Below are 26,350 nucleotides of genomic sequence, written 5' to 3' on the forward strand. Positions count from 1 at the left end.
GTGTGTTTATTTACTTATTTTTAAAATTTATTTTCTTCTAATGTTTATTTTATCTTTGAGGGAGAGTGGGACAGAGCCCGAGTGGGGAGGGTCAGAGAGAGAGGAGGCACCGAATCCAAAGCAGGCTCCAGGCTCTGAGCTCTCAGCACAGAGCCCGATGCGGGGCTCGAACTCACAAACTGTGAGATCCTGAGCTGAGCCAAAGCCGGACGCTTAACCGACTGAGCCACCCAGGTGCCCCTGAGTAGGTGTGCTTAAATGCTTCCTGGCATAAGTGGGTCAAAGGCTCCACAGTCCCTCTGAGAGCCATTCGTGTCCTTTTTTCGGCCCGGGCACTCCCCACCTGCAGTCCCTGCTTTCTGTTAACTCCTGGGTATCCTCTGGCCTTTCCCGACCACTGGGGGCCACGATCCCAGCTCCTAGTGGTCTGCATACCCCCCCTACCCCTACTGTAGTCTGATCACACTTCTGTCCCCACACTGCTCACTTGTCTTTCCCAGCCTTGTGAGTGGTTGTGAGCAGAGTGCCTGGCACGTAGTACATACTCACCTAATGCTTCCTGACCAGCCGGTGCTGGTTGGGTTTTGTGTTTGCATTGAACTCGAGTGTGTGGGCTGAGGCTGTGTCCTTGCCTGGACCCAGCTCGCCCCCACAGCAACTCACGTCCCACCACTTCCCGCCTCCGGTCCTAGATCTAGCCAGCCTGAACCACTCAGCGCTGTCTAGAGCCAGCCTGAACCACTCAGCGCTGTCTAGAGGTCACGTTCTCTCCTTTCCAGGCGAACTTGTACTCTTTCTCCAACCTCTGCTCCTCCTCAGAAGTCAACTCGGGTGACACCTTCCTCGGGGAGCCTTCTCTGACCCCGCCGGTCTGGGTCCCCTGCTTCCTCCGTGTCCCCGTAGTTTCTGGGCACCCCCAGCACAGCCCTGGGCTCCCGAGAGCTGACGGTAATCGTTGCCTTGGCATCTTCCAGCAGGCTGTCTGGTTCTCTCTTGTCACCCCCAGAGCTCCGTCCGGGGCCTGGCACTGAGCAGGCACTCACAAAATGTTGGCAGCACAGCAGGTAACTCCGACAGGCGCACACGGCCCTGCTGACGGTAGCTCTTGCTTCCTCACAGGGAGGCAGCCTCCATGGAACGAGAGGAATGCCAGGACCCTGCCCAGACGGACGCGGGCCAGGCTCAGCACCGACAGCCAGCACGCAGATAGCAGAGCCGTGCGCGGGGTAAGGACTGGGCCCCCCCTGCTCCAGGCCAGCCTCCGGTCAGGGGCCTGCCCCGGCCGCGGGGCCAAAGGGCAGTATTTACATCTCTGCGGTCCTTCACTCTTTTACTGCAGGCCCAGGGCATCTAGGGGAAAGGTGGCAGGAGACAGAATTCTTCTTCCTTCTCCCGCCTCAGCGGCCAGCTGAGGAGCATGTGGTAGCTGCACTTCAAATGCCAACGTTAGGTTTCCTTGCGAACCTCTGTGTTTTTTCCTCCCCCAGCCCAGATCTTGTCGCTCTGACTTGTTAACGAGACTGTCCTGTGACCACCTTTCCCAAGGTGTGTTCCGTGCAACGCCGGCGCCTGTGATCACAGTGGTTCGATAACTCTGGGAAACACCTTGATCTTGCTGTGGGGCTTCTCAGCCTTGACTGCCTTGGAGGGGGCCCGATGAGTCTCTGAGAGGGGGGCCGGCAGGTCGTGTGTCGCCACGCTTATTGGATCCATGGGCATCTTTGGGGATGGGTTCCTTCGGCCCACACTCTGGAAAACAGTTCCCCAAGGTGGGAGAATGAGCTGGTTTGGGACTCAGACTTCATAGATGTGGGTTTTGCGTCCTAGCTGTCACATATTTGGTGAGTGACTGCGGGCCAGCTGCTGTACCTCTCTGAGCCTCAGTTTCCTTAACCATAAAAAGGTGATAATTTTAGTACCTTTTCTTGCATTAAGTATGTCGATATAGGGAAGGCGCTTAACAGAGCGTGTTCCGTAACCTTAGCGGGTATGTGGATAGACTGCTGTGTCATTTGTAAAACCCACCCTGGTCAGTGACTGCCTCTGATCATTTGAGGAAACTCGGGCACTGACCTTCATCCCTCGTTTATAGATGTGGAAACTGAAGCTCAAAGAGAGGATGCAACTTGCCCAAGAGTTGAGGAAGGAAGGCAGGGATGTGGGGCTGGAGCCGGATCCTGGAATCCCGGGCCAGGGTCCTTTGAATTCCGCGCCTGAGGCCTCCCTGCATCCACCTGTCCCCTCAGCTTTGCATTAAGGAGGGCCTGGCCCTCCCCAGCCTGGATTTTCAAAGAAATAGTAATCTTTTTTTTTTTTTTTATCAGCAAAGCTGCGTGTTCATTATATGTTCTTATGATGTTTTGATTTTGATGTCATGAAAAGCGCAAGTCCCCCGCCGTCCCATCTCCAGAGATATGAACGGGGAGGAGGGTATCATTCCACGTGTAGTATTACTATTTGCTTATTTTTCGCATGAGTCTTGTTAGGGCTGCTGGTTCACAGCTTTGCTCTTGTTTCATTTCCTGCCTCCCGCAGGACCTCTTTCCCAGGCAGGGGTGTATCTGTGTGTGAGGTCCCCCCCCTCACTGCCCCTGTCTTCACCTCCCTGGGGCTCCAAGCTGTTAGAGCATTGACAGCGGCGCCGAGGCGGGTAGGAAATACCTGGTGTGTGATTTTGTTGACTCTCCTGTTTCCTGGGACAAGGTCAGCAACCCTCAGCCCTGCCCTGTAGGAGTTTCCTGTGGGTTTTGAGGAACTCTGGCTCCTGGAGAGAAGGGAAGCCTGAGCCGAAGTCCTTCTGGCCAGGGATGAGTAGGAAGCAGCAGGTCCTACTTATCTGAGATCAGAAATCCTCCTCCGTGCCAGGGACAGCCTGGAGGGAACGGCCTGGGCCGGCCTGAGAGGTTTCGGCCTATGCCGTCTGCTTAGGGCAGGGGCCGGGTTGGGGGGTTGGGAGGGACACGCACGAATTGCTATGTTGCCTAAGTCTGGCCACTGACCCTGGCAATTCCTAGGGGGAAGTGTTGGTCTCTTTGGAATGCTCCTGTTGTGGTTTTGTTTTTGTTTTTTTTTTTAAAGATTTTATTTTTGGGGCACCTGGGTGGCTCAGTCGGTTAAGCATCCAACTTTTGGCTCAGGTCATGATCTCGCAGTCCGTGAGTTCGAGCCCCATGTGGGGCTCTGTGCTGACAGCTCAGAGCCTGGAGCCGGGTTCCGATCCTGTGTCTCCCTCTCTCTCTGCCCCTCCCCTACTTGCGCTCGCGCTCTCTCACAAAAATAAATACTAAAAAAGTTTTTTTTTTTTAAGATTCTGTTTTGAAGTAAACTCTACACCCAACTCGAACTCACAACCCCGAGATCAAGAGTCACATGCTTCACGTGGGCAGCCAGGCGCCCCTCTCCTTTCAGGTTTTATCCTGGAGGGTGGGCAGGCGAGGAGAGGGCAGAGGGGCTGCCCTGTGACCTGGGTCTGAAGATGCTCAGTTGGGGCAGGAGGGAGTTCAGGCCTGGCAGCTGGGCTTTGTGGTCTGGCAGGGTCGAGCTGGGAATGAGCTGACCCTGACCTCAGGCTCCCTGAGCTGACCTTCCTCCCCCGTGTTTCTTCCTCCCGGCCTTTCCCTGCAGTCTGTTTTCCTTCTCGCGGGAGACACTTTGGCCACAGGAATTGGCCTCTCCTCCTCCTCCCTCGTTCTAGCAGCGGGGCCTTCCTGTCCCCCACTTGTTCCCAGGGGCGCAGTCAGAGCACCGGGCGGTATGCTGGGTCACTGCACCCATGCGGCAGCCAGGGTCTCTGTGAGGTGGCTCCCTGTTCTATAGGGTCAGAGGCTGAAGTTGGGACTCGAACCCGCAGCCTGTGCTCTTTCCACCCCACCTTCCGTTTTTCTTTTTCTCCAGGTTCTCAGGCTTGGCGGTACTTCTGAGCTGCCCCAGGGGATTTGTTTATAACGCTGTTTCCCCGGGGACCCACCGCCACACACTGGGTATGTGTGTGAGGTGGGGGAGGGGGGGCCGGAATCTGCATTCTGAGGCGGCTCCCAGGCTGTCGTGAGGCTGGCAGTCTGTGGACCATCCCAGGAGACGCTGAGCAGGGCAGTGCCTTCAGCCCTGGCCCCCGCCGCTGGCAGGGGAGTCCATCTGACGCCCCTTGGGGTAGAAGCAGAGCCCCAGGGATTCTAGTGACTTCCCAGTACTTTTGGGGGGGGGCAGGGGAGTTTAACCATCCCTTGTCTAGGATATGTAGGACTGAGGTTTCTAGAACTGCTTTTACTCCCAGCCACAAACATCCCTTGCTTTCTCTCCTGATGCGTTTCTGCTGCATCTCGTAGTAAGTTCTATGTTTAACTGTCTCTTGAGGGCCCAAAACCTCAAAATTAAATAGGCTGCTGCAGTTCAGCCTCCTGCCTGGAGCAGCCTCCACCGGAGTGCAAGCGGCTGTAGAATTCCAGAGCTCTCACGTGCCGCCTGGACACCCTCAGAGGCACCTGCGCCAAACTCACGGCCTTTGATGGGGAGTCGCTGNGGGACAGCACCCTCTTCCCGCATGCAGCCCAGAGAGCCGGGCCACAGGCAGCTTACCTTGGCCTCAGTCTCAGTCCCCTGGGACCTCAGCAGAAGATGTGTCTGTAGCCTCCTTTGGGTGCTCCTGTCCCTATTTTGTAACCTGTCCAGGCAGGCAGTGCTGGTGTTCATAGCAGATCAAGGCCCATCTCTAAGGCCCCATGGCCGCCATGGACCCTCATCTGGCACCAGACCCTACAGAGCAGGATCCCTTCCAGAATCTTCTTAAAACTACACCTGAGACACCAGCGGCACCTGAGAATGCTCTGCTCAGGTTCCCCGCGGAGGCCGTGATTCCAGGTGCCCCTCAGGGAAAGGGGGTCTTGTCTCAGGAAGCATTTCCAGGGTCCCGGGTGCTCAGGGAGGGTCAGGAGCCCCACTACGGCCTTTGAGGCAGATTGGCGTAATGGAAGGTCAGACTGGCGACGGTCTTTCCCACCATCCTCTAGCTCTGTGGCCTCGGGCAGGTCACTTACCCCCTCTCCCGTAAAGGGACCGATGAGGACGCCTCCCATAACAATAACAGCAGCCAATGTCACAAACCCTTAGTACGTGGCAGGCACCGGGCCAAAAGCCGACCAGGGACTCCCTCATTCAGTGCTCACAGCTCATGAGCCACTTTACAGGTGAGGAAGCCCAGAGCCCTGGGAGGAAAGGGGACTTTCCCAAGGTCACCCACTGGTTTTCATGGAGATTGGGAGCTGAGGCGCAGGAAGTGCCAGGCACGGTGCTGGCACACAGTCCCTGCCCGCGGCCGGGAGCTCTCATGCCCTCCTGGTGGGGGGAGGGTACGGCTGGAGCCTCCAGCCTGGCCTGCTGTCTCTCTGTGCTCAGGGAGGGTGTCCCTCACCTGTCACCCTTCACCCTGTAAGGTGGCCCACAGCCTCAGGAGACTGCATGAGGACCGACCTGTTTGGGGAGGCCCAGCCCAGCAGTTTGGAAGTGAAACTTGTTCCCTCCCCTTCCCACCCCGAACCGTCTCCCCTCTTCCTTTCCCAGGAAGTGAGGGTGTGCCTCGCTCCGCAGGCTGCGTGCCAGGCCGGGCAGTGCCCCCGGCCCGCTGCTGACTCACCCCAAGTGGGTGTGGGGGCCCGGAGGGCAGTGCCCTGCTCTTGAGTGGGTGGGGGCTGTGTGCGCCAGATGGCGAGGTGGGACCTCTCCCCCCTCCCCCTCCCCCAGCTCTGGGACCAGAGGAGGCCCAGGGGTTGCTGACCGAGGAGCAGATTCACAGGCCCGGGGCCCTTCCGGGGACAGGGCCATTGACCCACTGTCTTCCTTGGGCCTCTTGGGAACGGCCCTTCCCCCTTCCCTGGGAGAGCGCGGGAGAGACAGGCTTCCCAAGCGGGGTGCGAGCAGGGGCGCCAGCCTCCCGCCTCCCCTCTCGCCTGGGAAGCCTGCCCAGCATCTCTGTTTGGGCTTTAACAAAAGGCTCTCTGTGCCCTGTTTACCCGCGGCCTGGCCGTCCTGCCAGGGCTCGGGCGCGAACGCCAAGTCTCCGCAGGCGACGTCGGGGCCGGGTGGTCACCCTCCGGGATGGAGCGGGCGGCGGGTCATTTCGCCGACTCCCTTCCCCCTCTGTAAGAAGCATCAGGAGGAAATCGGCCACTTGGGTTGATACCCTAGGGGTGGGTCTGAGAGCACATCGCCAGCGCTCCACGTCCATCCTTCCCGGGGGTCCAGAGCCTGGGAGCGGGCTCCAGAAGCTCAAGGCTCTTGAGTGTGGTCTGTGAGACCGGGGAGGGGGTGGGACAGGTCCTGGAGGGCTCTGGGGGTCTGGTTTGTACTTGGAGGTGCCATTCTTTGCAGCTTGGCCCTCACCTGGGTGTCTTCCCCCACTGAACCCTGCAGTGACAGGTGGGTTGTGCGCACCTTCTTCTGGGCCACACAGTACAGTCTGTTAAGTAGCCACGATAAGCCTCTGACGTAGGTACGGTAATATTCCCATTTTACAGTTGAGGAAACTGAGGCTCAGAGGAAAAGTCATTTGTCCACAGGGTCTGAGCTGACCCAGCCTGGGGCGCTGCTTCCCTGCAATGAGGACAGCACCCTGTGGAGTGTCTGTCACCTGGGTGGGGCATGCGGGGGCAGGCTAACCTTTCCCTAACATAGTACACGGCAGGTACTTCAGGTACCTCTCGTAAACATTTACAGTCCTCAGAAACCGCAAGGTGAGGACGGCCTTTTGGTTTTTCTTTTCCTCCCCGGTATTTTTCCTGCTCCGAAAAATACCAAATTTAAGTAATAGAAGAGCGTATGGTATAGACAACCCTCTACAATCTGATCCGCCCTCAGACTTAACGACATATAGTTCTATGTATAGTTTTCCAGATTTTTTTTTTTTTTTTTTTTATTTCTAGGAGAGAGAGAGAGAGAGAGACAGCGTGAGCAGGGGAGGGCCAGAGAGAGAGGGAGATACAGACTCTGAAATAGGCTCCAGGCTCCGAGCTGGCAGTCAGCACAGAGCCCGACGCGGGGCTCGAACCCACGAACCGCGAGATCATGACCTAAGCGAAAGTCGGACGCTCAACCGACTAAGCCACCCAGGCGCCCCATGCTCAGCATTGTTTCTGACGTCTGTTCTTGTTAGTACATGTTAGGTGTAGATCATTAACTCATGGCTTTAGCATTCCATCGTATGACGATACTGATTTATCCTTTCTCCCGTTGATGGATGGATTGCTGCTGATTTGGAGCTGTTGGGAGCAACTCTTCAGTGAGCATTCTTGTCTGTGACTTCTCACGTGTGTGTCAAACAACTCTCTGAGATCTATAACTAGAAGAGAAGTTGCTGGATCGTAGGATATGTGCTTCCTAACTCCTCATCTAGGTATTCAGCATTTTTGCCAGTTGCAGGGGAGTGAAGTGGCATCTGCTTTGCATTCCCTGACCGGTAATGAAGTTAGGAATTAATTTCATACATTAATTTCCCCATTTGCATTTTTTTCTTGAAAATTGTCTGTTTGTGTATTTTGCCATTTTTTTTTTTCTAATGGATTGTCTCCTTCTTGTGTTTGTAGGAGTTCTGTATTTGCCCCGGATAGTAATCCTTTGGTAGGGATTATACACACTGTAAATATCTCTTCTAAGTCTGTGAGTTCTTTTTTACTGTTTATTATTATGTTCTTTGATATGCGTACATTTTAACTTCATGTGATCAAAATATCCATCTTTTCCTCTAAGGATTTGTACTCTTTGTGATAGGAAATCCTTTTCCATCCTAAGTTGATCTGTTAGACCTTTCTTTCATTTTTTTTAAAGTTTATTTATTTATTTTGGGTCACCTAGCTGGCTCAGTCAGTTGAGATCCCACTTACACTCAGGTCATGATCTCGCAATTCATGAGTTCGAGCCCCACATCGGCCTCTGTGCTGACAGCTCAGAGCCTGGAGCCTGCTTCTTTAAGTTTACTTATTTATTTTGAGGGAGCACAGGAGGGGCAGAGAGAGAGAATCCCAAGTAGCATCCCAAGCTGATGCACAGCTCAAACTCATGAACCATGAGATCATAACCTGAGCCGAAACCAAGAGTTGGAGATTTAACCGACTGAGCCACCCAGGCGCCCCTTTCTTTAAACATTTTCAAGTTTTGGGGCGCCTAAGTGGCCCAGTCAGTTGAGGGTCTGATTCTTGATTGTGGCTTGGGTCATTATCCTCGGGCCGTGGGATTGAGCCCTGTCCATGCTGGGCTCCGTGGAGCTTCTGCCTGAGGCCTTTGGTTTATTGGAATTTATTTTCATATAAGGAAGTAGACGAGGCTGTGCTTTTTTTCATGTGAGTAACTGAGCACCAGCTCCATTCATGGACGCCCATTTTTTCCCCCTGACCTGCAAAGCTAACACTCTCATGTCTGTTTCCAGACACTTCAGGGTCTGTTTCTAGAATCACCCTTCTGTTCCTTCGGTCCATCCGTCTATCCCTACGTCAACACCACATTGGCTGAATTCCTGTACCTTTGTAGTCAGTCTCCTCTCACCTTGTTCTTCCAAATTGTCTTCCCTATTTTTGAGCCTTTAGAATTATGATTTTTAAAAAGTCTTTTCGGGGGCACCTGGGTGGCTCAGTCGGTGAAGCGTCCGACTTCAGCTCAGGTCATGATCTCACGGTTCATGGGTTCGAGCCCTGCGTCGGGCTCTGTGCTGACAGCCAACTCGGAACCTGGAGCCTGCTTCCAATTCTGTATCTCCCTCTTTCTCTGACCCTCCCCGCTGCTCACACCGTCTCTCTCTCTCTCTCTCTCTCTCTCTCTCTCAGAAATAAATAAAAAACAATAAAAAATTTAAAAAAATAATTTAAAGAACCTTTTTGGGGCTCCTGGTCAGTGCGGTCAGAAGAGCATGTGACTCTTGATCTCCGCGTCGTGAGTTTGAGCCCCATGTTCAGTGTAGAGATTACTGAAAAGAATAAATAAACTTAAAAAAAAAACAACTTCATTACCTGATTAGCATAATAGGAAATAGATGTAAGTTTGGAGTGAAGAAAAGATTATAAACAGAGGTCTAAGGTCACTGCCAAGATGGTTCAAATGTATGTGTAAGTTTTATTTGTTTACATAAATCTTGTAACAGAAGAGTTGCTCCATCACAGTTCTGTCACCTACTCTTTGCAGGTAACATACTTCTGACATTTTTCCTCTTATCAAGTCGTCAGGTGTCTTGCCCTAACGAGTCTTCGCTCTTTCATAGTGTTTTATCATCTGATCACTTAATGAGTCTTTAACCAGTCACTCCATAATGGGCATCTGGGTTGTTTCCAATTTTCCTAGGGCATAAGTGACACCGTGATGAACATTCCAGTAACTGACTTTTGTCCTAGTTTCTTTCCCAGACAATTGCCATCTTCCCTCCTACAGCCTCCTTCCTGAGCTCCGCCCAGGTCAGCGGGTCTTCTCTCCACTGCTGTATTCTGGGCTCTGCATAAGGGCCCCGGATGAGTCTGGGGGGGGGGCCCTGTCCTGGGGAACTCCTTGCCTCCTTTTCCCCCGGCCCCTGGGCGGCCTCTTGCCCGCTGCCTCTGAAGCTTTACTTGGGTGCGGCCATTGGTCTCCCACCTCACTGGTGGGTGTTAACCCCTGACTTCTAGGAGGGCAACAGCCCCAGCTCAGCGTGAGGCCTCTGTTCTGGAAGAAGTAGCCAGACCAGAGCTCAGAGGACAGCAAGGCACATTGCTTTTTTGTCTTTTGTCAGCTGCCCGAGGTCAGACCGTTCATCTGTGTCCTCTATTCAGGATCCTTTCCAAATTGTCCATCTCTCGGGGCAAAGACCTGACCTGATCTGACCCACTCCCCAAAATGCACTCCCAGAACTTCAAAAGAGCACCTGATCCCCATACAAGGGCTGATTTTTCCTTTCTTCTCCGCCCCCCTTTTTTTTAAGGCTCTATTTCTTTTGAACTCCACTATTTTTTCAATCACAAAGATAATGCACGCTGGTAAAAAATTACAGTTTCCTTTCATTCTGTTTCTTATTCCCACTCTGAGAGGGAGCCCCTCTCCTAGTGCAGGTACAATGGGTCAAGGGTTTATCAGAATGAGATTATATTAATTTGTTTTTCTGGGTCTTGCTTTTTTCCAAAATGGCATTACATACAGAGCTGCTTCGTTCCATTGAAAAGGTCAGTCACAGCCGCGTCCCGCCCGCACTGCTCTAGGCCCCGCCCACTGTGGGCCGGGCCCCACCCATAGGTGTCTGCCGGAAATCTGCTAGCGCTCTGGTGGTTTTCCTTCTTCCAGTTCCTTCCTTCATGCCCCTATTCTGTGCACTTTTCAGTCACCCCAGACTGTGGAAGTCGGGGTTGCTCTGGAGGGCCAGGCCCATGTGTGCGTTAGGCCCGTCCCACAGACGGGGGCAGACTGGGGCTCAGAGACGGGAAGGTGCCTGCCCAGGGTCACTCCGCCACTCAGGACAGAGCGCAGACTGGCCGGCCGTCCCTCCAGCTCTAAGCCCGCATCGTGTGCCTCGGGGCCTGCTCTCCACCTGACCGACGGGCCATCCACAGGCGGTTTGGGGGGGGGAGACCAGCGTGCCCCAGGGGGCAGGAGTCCTGGCTCCGCACTCGCCCACGCCCTGCAGGCTGCAGGGGCGGCCAGGACCAGGGAGAGTTTGGTGGCATCAGCAGTTCTAGAGCCAAGCCTCGCTGGCTGCCCTCAGGGTGGGCCACAGTCAGTGGGAAAGGAGGCGTCCAAGGCAGGCAGGGGCCTGGGATCACGTGCCCCTTGGTACCTCGACCACCTTTTACGAGACCTGGGCACATCCGCGACAGAGTCTCTGCCTGCCGGGAGGCCATTCGAACTGAGGAAGGTCTCAGTGCAGGGCGGGTAGAACACGCTGCCTGGAGGAAACGTCCTGGGCAGGGAGCTTTCTGAACCGGAAATGAGATCCCGACTTCCTTGAATCTGCCCCTCTCCCTGTGGCGCCCTCCTGACCACAGGGACCTGCTCCACCTGAGTGGCCCCCCCTGGAGGTGCTGCAGGTCCCGGGCTCCCCTGCACATCTGGTTTTGAAGGTGGCCTCAGTCACGTATAGCCAGTGTGAAGTTGAGCAAATGGCTTCTCTCTCTGAGCCTCAGTTTCCCTATCTGTAAAATGGTTATGGGGAATATTATTCGGCCTTAAAAGGGAAAGGAATTCTGACTCCTGGTAAAACCTGGATGAACTCTGAGGGCACCACATTAAATGGAATAAGGCAGGCACAAAGAGACAAACTTTGTTACAAGTCCACTTTTATGAAGTCCCTGTGATGGTCACCTTTTTTGACACAGAAAGAATGGCCGTTGCCAGGGGCTGGGGGAGGGGGGGAATGGGGAGTTAGTGTCTAATGGGGACAGAGTTTGAGTTCAGCAAGAGGGAAGAGTTCTGCAGACCCATGTGGTGGTGGCTGTACAATAACGGCAGTGTATTTACTGCCACTGAATTATATACCTAAAAATGGTTAAAACAGTAAATTCTATACTATGTGTATATTACCACAATAAAAATTTTGAGAAAAAAAAAAAATGTGTGTATGGGGGGGGGGGGCGCTCCTGGCTGGCTCAGTCAGTAGAGCATGACTCACGATCTCAGGGTCACAAGTTCAAGCCCCACGTTGGGTATAGAACTTACTTTAAAAAAAAATGGGGCGCTTGGGTGCCTCGGTTGAGTGTCCGACTTTGGCTTAAGGCCTGATCTCGTGGTTCGTGAGTTTGAGCCTCGCGTCGGGCTCTGTGCTGACAGCTCAGAGCCTGGAGCCTGCTTCTGATTCTGTGTCTCGCTCTCTCTCTGCCCCCGCTTGTGTGCTCACTCTGTCTCTCAAAAATAAATAAATGAAAAAAAATAATAAAGTGGGTGCCAGGACGATGTGCTCATTCTGGACTTGGCCCTGAGTCTTCAGTCTGGGAACGGGAGCTGTGCTCCGTGGATGTTCAGTGCTCTTGAGTCACTGGCTCCTGGGGCGGGTCCCTGCACTGGAGATCCCTACCTGGGGTGGGGGTGGGGGAGGAATCTGTCTCCTTCCCCAGGAGCCCTCGGGGTTGGGCGGAGCAGGGAGGGCCTCGGAGCCTCTGCTTCCTCCCTATCAGGATGTGCAGCCATGCCCACATCCACCCGAAACTCACTGCTGCCCTGCCTCCCCGCCATGCCTGGGCCCTGCCCTGCCCACTCATGCCCTGGCCTCTTGGGCCCTCTCTGGAGATGCACGGATTGCATGGAGCACCTAGGTGCCCCAACTGCCTGCCTGCCCCGCTCTGCGCTCAGCACTGTAAATTCTGTGGACTCTTCCCAGCAGCCCTGAGAGGTGTCTGTGCTGATCCTGAGGCCCAAAGTCCCGCAGCGAGGTCAAGGCCGGCGGATCCCAGCTCAGCCTCGTTGGCCACTGGCTTGCCCCTCAGCCTCCGCAAGAGCTGCTCGAGAGGGGGCTAGCAGTTTGCTCCTGGGGGCCTGCCCCTCCTTGGCATCCCTGGGGTTCGGGGCCTGCACCTTCTTTCCAGACTTCTCCCAGAACCCTGTCAGAGAGGGGCGGAGCCTTGGCCAGAGTTCCACAGTGAGCTGGGGGCAGAGGTGAGGCAGGAACTGGGTGCAGCTAGAGGGTCACCCCCACCCGCCAGAAGGGGCACCCACATGAGGCTGGGCCTGCACTGAACCCCCCGTTTTGCCTGGCTCTGCGCCCTGAGCCTCCATGAAGGTCTTCTTGGCAGGGAGGTGACATCTGTCTCTCCCACCGCTGCCCATGCGCCTACACTGGAGGCAGAGGCCCCTGAGGCGTGGAAGCATCTTGGTCCCTTTCATTGTCCCCAGAAGGCTGAGCCAGGGGCTGGATGGCAGCAACATTAGGATGTGCTTGAGACCAGGCGCTTGGGGGCCGGGGGGTGGGGGGCGCTAAGAGCCCGACACACCAGTCTGGACCGGCCTGGGCTGCTTCCTCCCTCTGTTGGCCTCTAGTTCCCTCACCTGTAAACGGAGCCGTGAACAGTTCCCACCTCAGAGGTCAGGAAGCGACATGTGCAAAGCCCAGGGACAGCGGGGCCCAGAGGCCACTCCTCACCGGAGATCGGAGACCGGGTGCCCCACCAGGCAGGCATACCCACCCCCCTCCAAAACTGCGCGTTTGCAGCCACATCCTGCCTGGTCATAAACTGCACCGCCCCCAGCGTCTGGCGTCCTGCCCAGCAGTCTCTCTCTGGAATCTCGGGGCCAGGCTGGGGCTCGCCCTCAGGCCTGGGGCTCGGCCCCTCCTCCCTTCCCGTCCCCAGTCCTTGGGTGCCTGCCTGGATGTGGGCTTGGGGAATTGGCGAGGGAGGGATGAGCGTCCGGGTTTCTTTCAGCTGGAGGCTGGCCGCATGATTCAGCGGGCCCTCCCCTGGGTGCCCCCTCCCCAGGGGTGTGGGTGGTGCCAGGAGCCAGCCGGTCATTAGAGGCCCGGGCCTTCCTGTGGGGTGGCCGCTCACCCTGGCCTGAATCCTGGTCTCACCAGGAGGGCTGACCCCTGGGCTGGAGTGGTGGCCCAGGGCGGGTGGTGGCGTCTGCTGACCCTGTGGTGACCTGAGTTCTGGGAACTGGGGGGGGGTGGGAGGGGGAAGGGCAGGACTCCCAGGGGTGGTCCCTTGACCCTCTTGGCTTGGTGGCGCTGACAGCAAGCCCACATAGCAGTGACGACCCAGGTGGGGAGGTGGAGGGACAGGCCTGGGTTCAGTCCCCACTCTGCCCTGAGTCGTAGAGTGACCTTGGCGGGTGACTTCACTTCCCTGAGGTTGGGTCCCCCTGTCTGTGGAATGAGGCCAAAGATAGGCCCTGCCTGCGGGCATCGAAGGGATTCCCTGAGGCCGATCCCGTGGCATGGGCTAGCCCAGTGCCTGGCGCACGTCCCCCCGAGGGCCCCGACTCTTTCTCAGGGCCCTGGCTTGCTTCCTGCCCTTCCCACCCGTCCCAGTGTGCCCTGGAAAGACAGGATGGGACGCACTGGGCCTGTTTTATGTGTCGTTACCGTGGCCACTATTAACATCACCGACAGTCAGAATATGGCGGCCAGTCCCATAGTCGGGGTCCCCCAGTTCCTCTCCCAAGAGAAACAGACCCATTTGTCAAAATACAGGTATTTTTTTTTTAATGTTTTATTTATTTCTGAGAGAGAGTGAGTGAGAGAGAGACACAGAGTGAGCAGGGGAGGGTCAGAGAGAGAGGGAGACACAGAATCCAAAGCAGGCTCCAGGTTCTGAGCTGTCAGCACAGAGCCCAACGCGGGGCTCGAACCCATGAAGTGTGAGATCAGGTCACTTGGTGAGATCAGTCACCCAGATGCCCCAAAATATAGGTATTTAAACCTTGGTTTAAAATCTGGATTCTAGGGGTACCTGGGTGGCTCAGTCAGTTGAGCTCCAGACTTTGGCTCAGGTCATGATCTCACGGTTAGTGGGTTCAAGCCCCACATTGGGTTCCTCGCTGACAGTATGGAGCCTGCTCTCTCCCTCTCTCTCTTTTTCAAAATAAGTAAACTTAAAAAAAAAAACAACTGGATTCCAATTGGGACAATAAGGAGTAAAGTAAAATTCACAATTTTATTTTAAAAAGTATACACAGAAAAGCCTGGAAGGTTATTACACATTGAAAAGTTAATAGCGGGTAACCCTGGTGGTGCTCTTTCAAAGGATTTCTTTTTTGTCTTTATGCTTTTTTATATTTCCCCCAAGCGTTCTCCGGTGAATGTAAAGTACTTAAAAAAAATTTTTTTTTAATGTTTATTACTTTTTGAGAGACAGAGATGCCGGAGAATGAGTAGAGGGAGACATAAGGTCTGAAGCAGGCTCTGCACTGACAGCAAAGAGCCCTTCAGGGCTTGAACTCATGAACTGTGCGATCATGACCTGGGCCAAAGTCGGGCGCTTCACCAACTGAGCCACCCGGGGGCCCCAAACGTAGAGTACTTTTTAAAATTTTGTTAGTTTTGGGGCCCCTAGGTGGCTCACTTGGTGAAGCGTGTGACTTTGGCTCAGGTCATGATCTCACGGTTTGTGGGTTCGAGCCCCGCGTCGGGCTCTGTGCTGACCGCTAGCTTAGAGTGTGGAGCCTGCTTCGGATTCTGTGTCTCCCTCTCTCTCTGACCCTCCCCTGCTCACACTGTCTTTCTCTCTCTCAAAAATAAATGTGAAAAATAAAATAAAATTTTGCTAGTCTTGCAGACCAGTCGTTGTAAGAGCAGCGTGATCACAGACAACCCAAGGACAGGAATCCTTTTGCACCTTTGTTTTGTTGTGCTCCTCCCCTGTATGTCCCTGGCTGGATTTCCCGAATGTGGCTTCTGATGCAGTGTGCCCCAAACTTGGCCGATCAGTAGTGTCACCAAAGTCAAGTGTTACAAATCAGATTCCAAGCTCTGCCTAAGACCTGCCGAATTCAACCCTTCAGGGAGAAAATCCGCTGCTACATACACACACGTGTAGATCCACACAGCCAGAGATGATGATGATAACGTGTGATACCATCCAGCATGGGGGTGGAGGTCGGTCTTGTTTTCTTGTCCTCTCTCTGCTCGGCTACACCCCCTACNCATAAAATTTTATAAATTTCCCTACTTGTTTCACAAAAGTGAGTTCATGGGCGCCTGGGCGGCTCAGTCGGTTAAGCATCCAGCTCTTGGTTTCAGCTCAGGTCATGATCTCACTGTTTGTGAGTTTGAGCCCTGCATTGGGCTCTGTGCTGACAATGCAGAGCCTGCTTGGGATTCTCTCTCTCTCTCTCTCTCTCTCTCTCTCTCTCTGACCCTCTCCTGCTCACACTGTCTCTGTCTCTCTCAAAAATAAATAAATAAACTTAAAAAAAAGTGAGTTCACATCAAGCCCCCTCTTCTGCATTTGGATTCTCACACCACACTTGGAGGAAACGTCTTCAGGTCCCTGGGTCAGCATCAGGGCACTGGTTCTGAGTGAACTGGGTTTTCAACAAGCCCCTCTGGTCGGTCTGATCATTAATAGGATGGAGCCCGGGGACAGGAATTCCCAAATAGTCTTGCCAGAATGCAGGGGGAGGCCACCTTAGCAATCAGTCGGTGTGGGTCCTGACCTCAGTGCTTAGTCTTCACGTCTGTTAAATGGGGAGGCTGTCTGCCTTCCCCTGTGGTGGTTTCCCAGCCACCGGGGGTGACACACAGTTCTGGACAGAGGCCGATTGGCGGGCCGCCCCGGGAGTGGCAAGGCTGTGACTCCCAGCTCGGCTCAAGGTGGGATTTTGGACGATGGGTGCGTCGTCTCCTGGGCCCCAGGCAGCTGGGCCGCCCTATGGTAACCCCCTCCCGTGGGTCCCTTGCAGGTTGAACTATGATTCCAGTGACAGAGCTCCGCTACTTTGCGGACACACAGCCAGCATACCGGATCCTGAAGCCATGGTGGGACGTGTTCACCGACTACATCTCCATCGTCATGCTGATGATCGCCGTCTTCGGGGGCACGCTGCAGGTCACCCAGGACAAGATGATCTGCCTGCCTTGTAAGTGGGTCACCAGGGACTCCTGCAATGACTCCTTCCGGGGCTGGGCGGCCCCCGGCCCTGAGCCCCCCTACCCCAACTCCACAGTCCTGCCGACCCCTGGCGCAGGCCCCACGGGCATCAGGTACGACCTGGACCGTCACCAGTACAACTATGTGGACGCCGTGTGCTACGAGAACCGCCTGCACTGGTTCGCCAAGTACTTCCCCTACCTGGTGCTGCTGCACACGCTCATCTTCCTGGCCTGCAGCAACTTCTGGTTCAAGTTCCCACGTACCAGCTCGAAGCTGGAGCACTTCGTGTCCATCCTGCTCAAGTGCTTCGACTCGCCTTGGACCACCCGGGCCCTGTCGGAGACGGTGGTGGAAGAGAGCGACCCCAAGCCGGCCTTCAGCAAGATGAACGGCTCCATGGACAAGAAGTCGTCGACGGTCAGCGAGGACGTGGAGGCCACCGTGCCCATGCTGCAGCGGACCAAGTCCCGGATCGAGCAGGGCATCGTGGACCGCTCAGAGACAGGCGTGCTGGACAAGAAGGAGGGGGAGCAGGCCAAGGCGCTGTTCGAGAAGGTCAAGAAGTTCCGCACCCACGTGGAGGAGGGGGACATCGTGTACCGCCTCTACATGCGGCAGACCATCATCAAGGTGGTCAAGTTCATCCTCATCATATGCTACACCGTCTACTACGTGCACAACATCAAGTTCGACGTGGACTGCACAGTGGACATCGAGAGCCTGACGGGCTATCGCACCTACCGCTGCGCCCACCCGCTGGCCACGCTCTTCAAGATCCTGGCGTCCTTCTACATCAGCTTGGTCATCTTCTACGGCCTCATCTGCATGTACACGCTGTGGTGGATGTTGCGGCGCTCCCTCAAGAAGTACTCGTTCGAGTCCATCCGTGAGGAGAGCAGCTACAGCGACATCCCCGACGTGAAGAACGACTTCGCCTTCATGCTGCACCTCATCGACCAGTACGACCCGCTCTACTCGAAGCGCTTCGCTGTCTTCCTGTCGGAGGTCAGTGAGAACAAGCTGCGGCAGCTGAACCTCAACAACGAGTGGACGCTGGACAAGCTGCGGCAGCGGCTCACCAAGAATGCGCAGGACAAGCTGGAGCTGCACCTCTTCATGCTCAGCGGCATCCCCGACACCGTGTTCGACCTGGTGGAGCTGGAGGTGCTGAAGCTGGAGCTGATCCCAGACGTGACCATCCCGCCCAGCATCGCCCAGCTCACGGGCCTCAAGGAGCTGTGGCTGTACCACACGGCGGCCAAGATCGAGGCGCCCGCCCTGGCCTTCCTGCGCGAGAACCTGCGCGCCCTGCACATCAAGTTCACGGACATCAAGGAGATCCCGCTGTGGATCTACAGCCTGAAGACGCTGGAGGAGCTGCACCTGACCGGCAACCTGAGCGCAGAGAACAACCGCTACATCGTCATCGACGGGCTGCGCGAGCTCAAGCGCCTCAAGGTGCTGCGGCTCAAGAGCAACCTCAGCAAGCTGCCGCAGGTGGTCACCGACGTGGGCGTGCACCTGCAGAAGCTGTCCATCAACAATGAGGGCACCAAGCTCATCGTCCTCAACAGCCTCAAGAAGATGGTGAACTTGACCGAGCTGGAGCTGATCCGCTGTGACCTGGAGCGGATCCCGCACTCCATTTTCAGCCTCCATAACCTGCAGGAGATCGACCTCAAGGACAACAACCTCAAGACGATCGAGGAGATCATCAGCTTCCAGCACCTGCACCGCCTCACCTGCCTTAAGCTGTGGTACAACCACATCGCCTACATCCCCATCCAGATCGGCAACCTCACCAACCTCGAGCGCCTCTATCTGAACCGCAACAAGATCGAGAAGATCCCCACCCAGCTCTTCTACTGCCGAAAGCTGCGCTACCTGGACCTCAGCCACAACAACCTGACTTTCCTCCCCGCCGACATCGGCCTCCTGCAGAACCTCCAGAACTTGGCGGTCACGGCCAACCGGGTGAGTGGCTTGGCCGTGGCTCCGCGGGTGGACCGGTGGAGGCCTGGGGGGGTTGGGGGGTGCTCAGGAGGCTCTGTGTCTCGGGGTGGTCGGGATGGCCTGATGCTCCCGGGTTGGGGGTCCTCTCCCGTGGTTCCCAGAACCACCCGTGGGTGGAGGGGGGAGGACTTGCGGGGAATACAGATACTCGGACACCGGCCCAGTCCTGCTGACCTGGGCTCCAGAGCCCGTCTTTGCCAGAGGATGTTGCAGAGTCCTCCTGTCTGGAGGGATGGTGTGGTGACACGGGGTCTATCCCCAGAGGGAACCCGGGGCGCGTTCCTTCTAGGCTGGGGGGTGCGGGGGCAGGAGGTCCAAGGGCTGGGTTGCGAGAGGCAGGACCCAGCCCGGAGCTGCCTCTCGATCACACTTGGAGCCGAGGGGCCCATCTGGATCCGCTGGGGACAGAAACTGCGGGTGGCTGGCGCTCACTGAGGCGAAACCGGGTGGTCCCTGCAGCTCTTCGCACTGCTCACGCCCTTCCCCCTCTGTGTTTTGGGGGTGGTGGAGGGCAGAGTTGGGCCTGTCTCCATGTGCCTTTCTAGAAAGGAAACTGTGCAAGCCATTTCAGGCCAGCAGTGTGGGAGGCCACGCCCTGGGGAGGCCCTGGAGGTCCTTGGTGGCCCTGTGTGCTAGCCCCTTGCCTGGCCAGGGAAGCCCCCCACCCAAGGGCCCCTTGTCAGAGGCAGGCAGGTGGGGTGGAGGGCAGGGTGCTCCTGTGGCTTTGTGGTTGGGCCTCTGTGGTGCAAACGAAGCCCTAGCACCCGGAAGGACCTCCCCCTGCCCGCCCCTCCTGGGCACCTGCCGGAAGGGTGACACATTCCCGGTCCCTGCTTTCAGGGTGGAGACTGACAGTGAGGCAGGTGGCAGTGGGAGCCCAAGGCCAGGGGTGCAGACTCTGGAGACCTGGTTCAGACTCCACCCCTGCGCCACCCCCGCGGCCCACCCTGTGCAGGGCACACAGCTCCCGCAGGAACTCTCCCTCCTTTCAGGCAGCCCCTGCCCCGGGAAAGGACACCCCTTCTCCAGCGTCGCTCAGATTGGAGGGTCTGGGCTCCCCTGTCCTCCGCCCCTAAGCCTCTCTCAGTACAAACCAACCTTACATCATGGATGGTGACAAATCCTAGCCTCCTCCCCCAAATTATGACTGGGTGGACGAGGGCGAAGGTCAGATCCCAGATCCCAGGTTGCCTCGCTGACAGGCCACTGATCAGCAAAATTGGCCCTCTGGGGAGAAGCCACATTTGGGCAGCACCAGACAGACCCCAGCCCCTCCTTTAGTACGTTGCGGGGGGCGACTCCCCCAGGGCACAGTGTGGGGCCAGATTGCCCCTGGAATTGGGCATCTCACCACCCTTTGTCTGGGGGATGGCGTGGGGCGGCTTGCCAGGCCCTTCCCCTGATGGGGGTGCAGCCGGTGCTCAGCCCGGCTCGAAGTTCCACCCCCAACCCCCTCTCCTCGCCCCCAGCAGGCCTGTTAGGTCATGTCTGTTGGCTGAGGTCACCCCTCAGGAAAGGAACTGGCGACAGGCAGGCAGGCCCGCTGTCGCTGTCCCGAGGAAGGAGACCCTCCGCTCGCCCTGTTTAGCACATGCTTAATCACATCCTGTCTCCGCCCCTGGAACGCCAGAGGCCTCCGTGAAAAGTTCACTTGGGCAGGATCCCTGTCAGGCCCATCCTTTCAAGCTGGAGCACCTCTCCTCCTCCTTTATGAGCCCCCCCCCCGGGGGTGACTCGGCTCAGCCCTTAGCTGCTCTTTTCCCAGGTTTACACTCTCGTGAATGGACACGCAGGACTGGTATTCATCCGTCCACAGATCCATTTATTCTCTCATTGATTTGGTAAATTTTTCAAGCACCCCTAGCATGGGACAAGGGGCTGGGGACACAGGGACAAACAGGGCCCACTGGCTTCCCATCTAGAGGCTCCTGGGCACACACAGGAGTGGCCTCAACCCAGATTTAGGCCAGGTGGGCTTCCTGGAGGAAGGGACATCTCACCTGGCTCTGAGGACGAGGAGGAGTCAGCCAGATGACAAGGAAAGGGAGAGTCCAGTAGGTTCTGTCCGTCGGGGAGGAGCAGCCTGAGGCAGGATCGGGAGGAGAGTCCCTGTTCCCCTCATCTGGTGACATGGGCCTTGGCACACAGGAAATGTTCGCCAAATACCTGTTGATGGAGTGGATGAAGGAACCACCTAACTTAGAACCAGGAGAGGCTGCTCTTGCTACAGTGAGAGGCTGTGGTTTTGGGGGACAAGATTAGAGGGGTCAAGAGCAGGTCAAGAGCCACTGGGGGGGGGGAGGTGACAGACTGTGGGTGGAGAGACCTTGGCAGTAGAATCCGCAGGATGGAGCTGNCCCTTGGTTGCCTGGGAAGATGGGCCATTGAAACGGGATGGAGGGAGTTGCTGGTTTCCAGAGAGGAGAGCGTATGTCCCCTGTGGGGGCCCCTGGGACATCCAAGGAATGTACATGTTGAGTCAGCCTGAAGCCCAAGGAACTACCCCCCCACGCCCACCCAGGCTCCTGCGTGAAGAGGGGTCCTTGTCGAGATCACCAGGAAGGAGACGGAGGGGGAAGGGAGTCTGGCTCAAGCCTTTGGGGTGGAAGCGAAAGAGAAGGCGGGGCAGGAGAGCGTGGGCTGGCAGCGCAGGGGACAGTGGGGTGAAAGAACGGGTTCGGGTCCAGGGGATTAGAAGGGACCGTTGGTGACTCTGGCCGGATAGTTCCGGAGGTGGACAGAGGCAGGAGCTGGATCACAGCTGAAGCAAGAGGCTGTGTTTGTCCAAATGGCTTGCTGGCAGGGGTGGGGGGCCGTGGAGCAGCCCCAGAGGCTTCTGGGAGGGGCTGTCTTTCTTTCAAAGACTGGCCGGACATGAGGCCACTTCAGTGCTGATAGCGGAGCCACAGAGGTCCCCGGGCCACAGAAGAGGGCAGGATCGGGGTGATGCAAAGGGACTTCGATCCTTCAGCAGCTAAGTGACGCCTCGGGAAGAAGGAAGGGTCCAAAGGACAGGGCTGGCTGTGGTGGGGCACTGAGCCCCTGGAGGGACCTTCCCTTTCTCTGTGGGACGTGGAGAGGGTTCCCTGGGAGGGGCAGCGGTGCTCTGGGGACGGGGTGTTTTAGGGAAACAGCCCTGCACATGAACCCCAGCTGGGCCGCTTGCTGGGCCAGGCCTCTCATGCTGCCCTGCCCACCGTCTGAATCGTCAGAAGAGGCCCCCGAGGCGGAGAGCGGACTCTTGGGGGGGCTCAGGCCCCCCCGTCCTGCCAGAGCCCACTTCCCATCATGCCCTCTGACCGTCATGCCCATCGCCTTCAGGCCTGCTCACCTGGGAGCCCCCTTGGCCCCATCCCTGACCGCTGGGCACACAGTGGCTGTGGCTTTAGAGGCCCGGGTCAGGGGTCTCTCTCTCTCTCTCTCTCTCTCTCTCTCTCTCTTTTNTGAACTGTGAGATCATGACCTGAGCCGAAATGGGCCGCTTAACCAACTGAGCCACCCAGGTGCCCCCAGGAGTCTCTTTTAAAACATCCACACTGTCCCTCTGCCCCGCCAGGGCCACACTGATTTCCCTTCCCTTCCCGGAAGGCCAAGCTCTGCACCCAGAACCAGGGTCCTTTTCCAAAAATGGCTGGAGAGAGCAAGAGTCCGCGGGGTTGAGGCCCAGGTCTGCCCACACATCCTCAGCCACAGAGCACTGAAGGCGAGACGCATTTCTGGTCCTACCCTTTCATTATACAGAGGGGGAAACTGAGGCCCAGGGAGGGCAGGGGACTTTCCCAGGGTGACACTGGCCGTGGGTGCCGCGTTTGGCACAGCGGGAGCTCGGCACAGGCTCTGCCTCAGGGGAACATCCTCCTCTGACCCTTCTGGCTGCGCAGACCTGGACACTGCAGGCCTCCGCAGGACACTGGGGACGGTGACAGAGCAGCCTCAGAGAGGGCACTGAACAGCCTTTCCATAGCCTCACGCGGGGACCGAGCCGGGGGCCCCTGCCCCTCACTCCTCAGGAAGCGTGTTTATAGCCCGTTCCTCACAGAAGGGCGGGGAGGACGGTGGCACTTCTGGGGCTTTTCCGATGTACCTAGAGACACAGCAGGTCCCCACGCGGGCCCCACCATTCGCTCCTTGTGCCACCGACGGTGTGGACACACGTGCTCCCGTCTCAGCTCAACCGGCTTCCGGTTGTGAACCTCTGAGCAAGTTAGCGCCCGCAGGGCCTCGTTGTGAAATGCTGCCCCATCTGTAAAACAGGCAGAGTGTTTATGAAGTACTTACAGGTACTTCTGAAGGTTAAATGAGTTAACCTGACTTTGGCTCAGGTCACGATCTCACAGGCTCATGGGTTTGCGGCCCCCCGTCAGGCGTTCTGCTGTCAGCGTGGAGCCTGGAAAGGATCCTCTGCCCCCTCTTCTCTCTTGCTCCCCTCCTCGTGCTCTCTCTCTCTAAAACAAACGTTAAAAAAAATAGTATTAGTGCTCAGATTGAGCCTGGTGTGCAGGAAGCTGCACGTGGCTGTTGCCCATTATTCAAATTTTGCAAAATCAGGAGTGGAATAGCCAATACTGGGCTCCCGGCGCTCATGATCAGGGTGTGACTTGACGTGAGGGGGCCGAGGCCCAGGACAGGGAAGTGGCCCAGCTAGGGTCCCCGCCCAGACTGGGACGCTCTCTCCAGTTCTCAGCAATGGTTCAAAGTGTGCAATTTTCTCGGGGTGCTTCTCTCTTTCATAAATTGTTCTCATTTTTTTTTAGTGTTTTTTATTTTTGAGGGAGAAAGAGGGAGTCACGTGGGGGAGGGGCAGAGAGAGAGAGAGAGAGAGAGAGAGAGGGAGACACAGAATCGGAAGCAGCTCCAGGCTCTGAGCTGTCAGCACAGAGCCCAATGCGGGGCTCGAACCCACGAACCGTGAGTTCATGACCTGAGCTGAAGTCGGACGCTTAACCGACTGAGCCCCCCAGGCGCCCCTCGTAAATTGTTCTAAATCAGGCACGACCCTCAAGTGGAGCCTGGACAGTGGAGGGGGCGTGGAGTTGCTGGTAGAGTCGCTGGCCCGGCCGCTGTGGTACGCTTCTTCAGGTACTGGGTGCTGGGCGACAGCAGGGAGCCAGGAGGCCCCCGTCCTGCCCTCTCAGAGCCCACGGTCTGGGAGTGACCACTGTCTGAGTAGCCTCACCACGGAGGGATCAGTGCTGCTGGGGGCCAGACGTGCCATAGGTTACCGGGGTGGCCCGGGAAGGCTTCCCGGAAGAGGTGACTACAGAATGAGTCTTCAAGTACAGGGGGGTGTCAGCCGGGCTTTGGGCCGGGGGAGCGGGGAGAAGCCTCGGCCAACGCCGCAGGTCCGTGCCGTGCCCCTCACTTTGGCCCTCCGCTTCCGCCCCCTTCCAGATCGAGGCGCTGCCCCCGGAGCTCTTCCAGTGCCGGAAGCTGCGGGCCCTGCACCTGGGCAACAACGTTCTGCAGTCACTGCCCTCCAGGGTGGGCGAGCTGACCAACCTGACCCAGATCGAGCTGCGGGGCAACCGGCTGGAGTGCCTGCCCGTGGAGCTGGGCGAGTGTCCGCTGCTCAAGCGCAGCGGCCTGGTGGTGGAGGAGGACCTCTTCAGCACGCTGCCGCCCGAGGTGAAGGAGCGGCTGTGGAGGGCGGACAAGGAGCAGGCCTGAGCACCCACGGGGCCTTGGGCCCAGGGACCCCGACGCCCAGGGACAGCCAGCCAGCGCTCCGCCAGGGCAGGAGCCCCCGGGCTGGAGTCGGCTGGGCTGTGGCTACAGGACCGTACCTGAGGGGCTGGCCCCTTTCCTCCTTCTGAGACTCATGCCCCCCAGGGCGGGCGCCTGTCGGGGAGATCAGAGACTTAAGTACTTAAAGAGCAGTATTTGGACAATCAGGGCCTCCTCCCTGGAGGCCATCTCTGTGGGGAGGCCAAGCTGACGCCAGAGGCCCAGGGACACCTACTTAGCTCTCGGTATTTATTTTTCTCCCCTTCCCCTCCCTCCCTCCAGATGACTTCTACATTCCCAAGGAAAGTCCAGCTAGGATGGGGGAGGCGGTGAAGGAAGGGTGGGCAGTGTCCCGTTGACTTTGTTGGTGATGCCCCTGGCGGTACCCACCGAGACTTGAGCGGAGTGGCCCAGGGAGAACGAGCTGCGGACAGTCGCCCCAGTGATGTGGGGGCTGGGCTCTGGCGGTACGGCCCAGGGGACGGCCAGGTGGAAAGGCCAGGGGCTCACCTCATCCGTTTTAGATTTTTTTTTTTTTTAAGTAAAAAAAGAAAAAGAAAAAAATTTTTTAAAGCTTTGAAAATGGATGGTTTGGGTATTAAAAAGAAAAAAACTAAAAAAACAAAAAAACAACAGACAGCGAAGGCCAGTGAGTTGGGGTCTCAGGGCAGGATGGCAGCTTCCCTGGAGCAGAGCAGCGAGACACTGAACTGTGTTTCCTTCCCCGCCCGGCCTGGGGCGCAGGCTGCAGGAAGTCTTCCGAGTCTGGTGTGACCTCGGTCCAGGAGTTCTGTTTGTTCCTCTCCTCTCCTCGGACGGGGAATTTTGTTGTTTTGTTTTGTTTTGTTTTGTTTTTCGGTGTCTTGTTTTCTCTCTCCTCCGTGTGTCTTGGCAGACGCTCACTTCTGTGGCCGTTGGCCAAAGGGAACGTTCTGGAGCTGCCAAGAGAGGAGGAGACACGGGTCGGCCAATCCCCAGATGAACGGTGCTCCGTCCCCCCGCCCCTCGTCTCAGTGTTAAAGAGCCAGGAGGAGCTACCTCGCCCGGACTCTTGCTTTCTCGCCTCATGTGTCATGACTTTGCCCAGTGCCACCACTAGCCTTGGCTGCTGACATCTGCCCTGTCGCCCCCTGGTCTTAAAGAAGAGACACTTGGAGGCAGGGCCGTGGGTGGGGAGGTCGCTGCTGGGAGGGCAGGCTCCCCGGGTTTTGGTTCCCCAGTTTCCGTCCCCGAGCGCCTGGCGCACACAACCCACTCAGTGCTCGGTTGCTGAAAGCCACCTCACTTTAGATCAGTCACCGGGGTCCCTGCATTAGAAGGGTCCCCCCCCCACACACCTTCGATCAGAAGGGTCCCCCCACACACACACCTTACTTAGATCAATCACTTGGACACTAAGGCACGTTTTAGCGTCTCTTGTCTGTAATGAGTATGTCCATTTGTCCGTCCCTCTGTGTTTCCTGCGTCACGTCGGCGGATGTAACCCTCAGAAATAATGCACACTAGCCTTTGATGACCATGAAGCAATCCGTTACATGAGGGTCTGAACTTGTAGACTCGATTCAAATATCAAATAAATCTATAACAGAAAGTAGCCTTTGGAGGTCTCTGTGTCGTGGGGGAGACCCTTTCCTTGGCTTGGGCCCCGTGGACTCGTTTGTGGAACGGCCACCTAGAAGGTGGTTAACTGTCCGTCTCCCTGTGGGCNGTTTGGGCCTTCATGAGCTTTGATTGGTGGGGGAAGGCGTGGGGGCACTGGAATGGGAGCCAGTAGTCTCCATCCTTGCCCCAGCTCCGTTGTGCGCTGCATGAGGCGCGGCCCGATCCCTTCCCTCCCAGGGCCTCCATACCCCCATCTATGGAATGGGCGTTTCCACTCTGTGCTCTCATAGGGTCCCTAGTAATTCCTGACACCCGTTCCCCTGGGCTCCTCAGAGGAGGGGCCGCCAGTCACTGTCGAGAACCTGACCCCGCTCCTAGCCGCTTGGGAGCCTGCTGAAGGGGCAGGGGTCAAGGGCAGCTTGGCCTTCAAATCCCAGCTCTGCCATTTATGGGAAGTGGGGCCACAGCTTCCTCGTTCATAAAATCAGGCTCGT

General features: G+C 56.8%; 1 protein-coding gene across 1 annotated transcript; it reads left to right on the forward strand.

Annotated features, from left to right (window-relative positions):
• Positions 1 to 1,119: 1,119 nt before the first annotated feature.
• LRRC8A (leucine rich repeat containing 8 VRAC subunit A) lies at positions 1,120 to 25,848 on the forward strand. Its single transcript, XM_077768353.1, has 3 exons — positions 1,120 to 1,226; positions 16,327 to 18,491; positions 23,922 to 25,848. The coding sequence occupies exons 2-3, from the start codon at positions 16,335 to 16,337 to the stop codon at positions 24,195 to 24,197; spliced, it is 2,433 nt and encodes an 810-aa protein (XP_077624479.1). The 5' UTR covers positions 1,120 to 1,226; positions 16,327 to 16,334; the 3' UTR covers positions 24,198 to 25,848.
• The last annotated feature ends 502 nt before the right edge of the window (positions 25,849 to 26,350 follow it).

The sequence above is a fragment of the Crocuta crocuta genome, unplaced genomic scaffold, assembly GCF_008692635.1.
Source record: "Crocuta crocuta isolate KB4526 unplaced genomic scaffold, BGI_CrCroc_1.0 scaffold35, whole genome shotgun sequence".
Classification (NCBI taxonomy): Eukaryota; Metazoa; Chordata; class Mammalia; order Carnivora; family Hyaenidae; genus Crocuta; species Crocuta crocuta.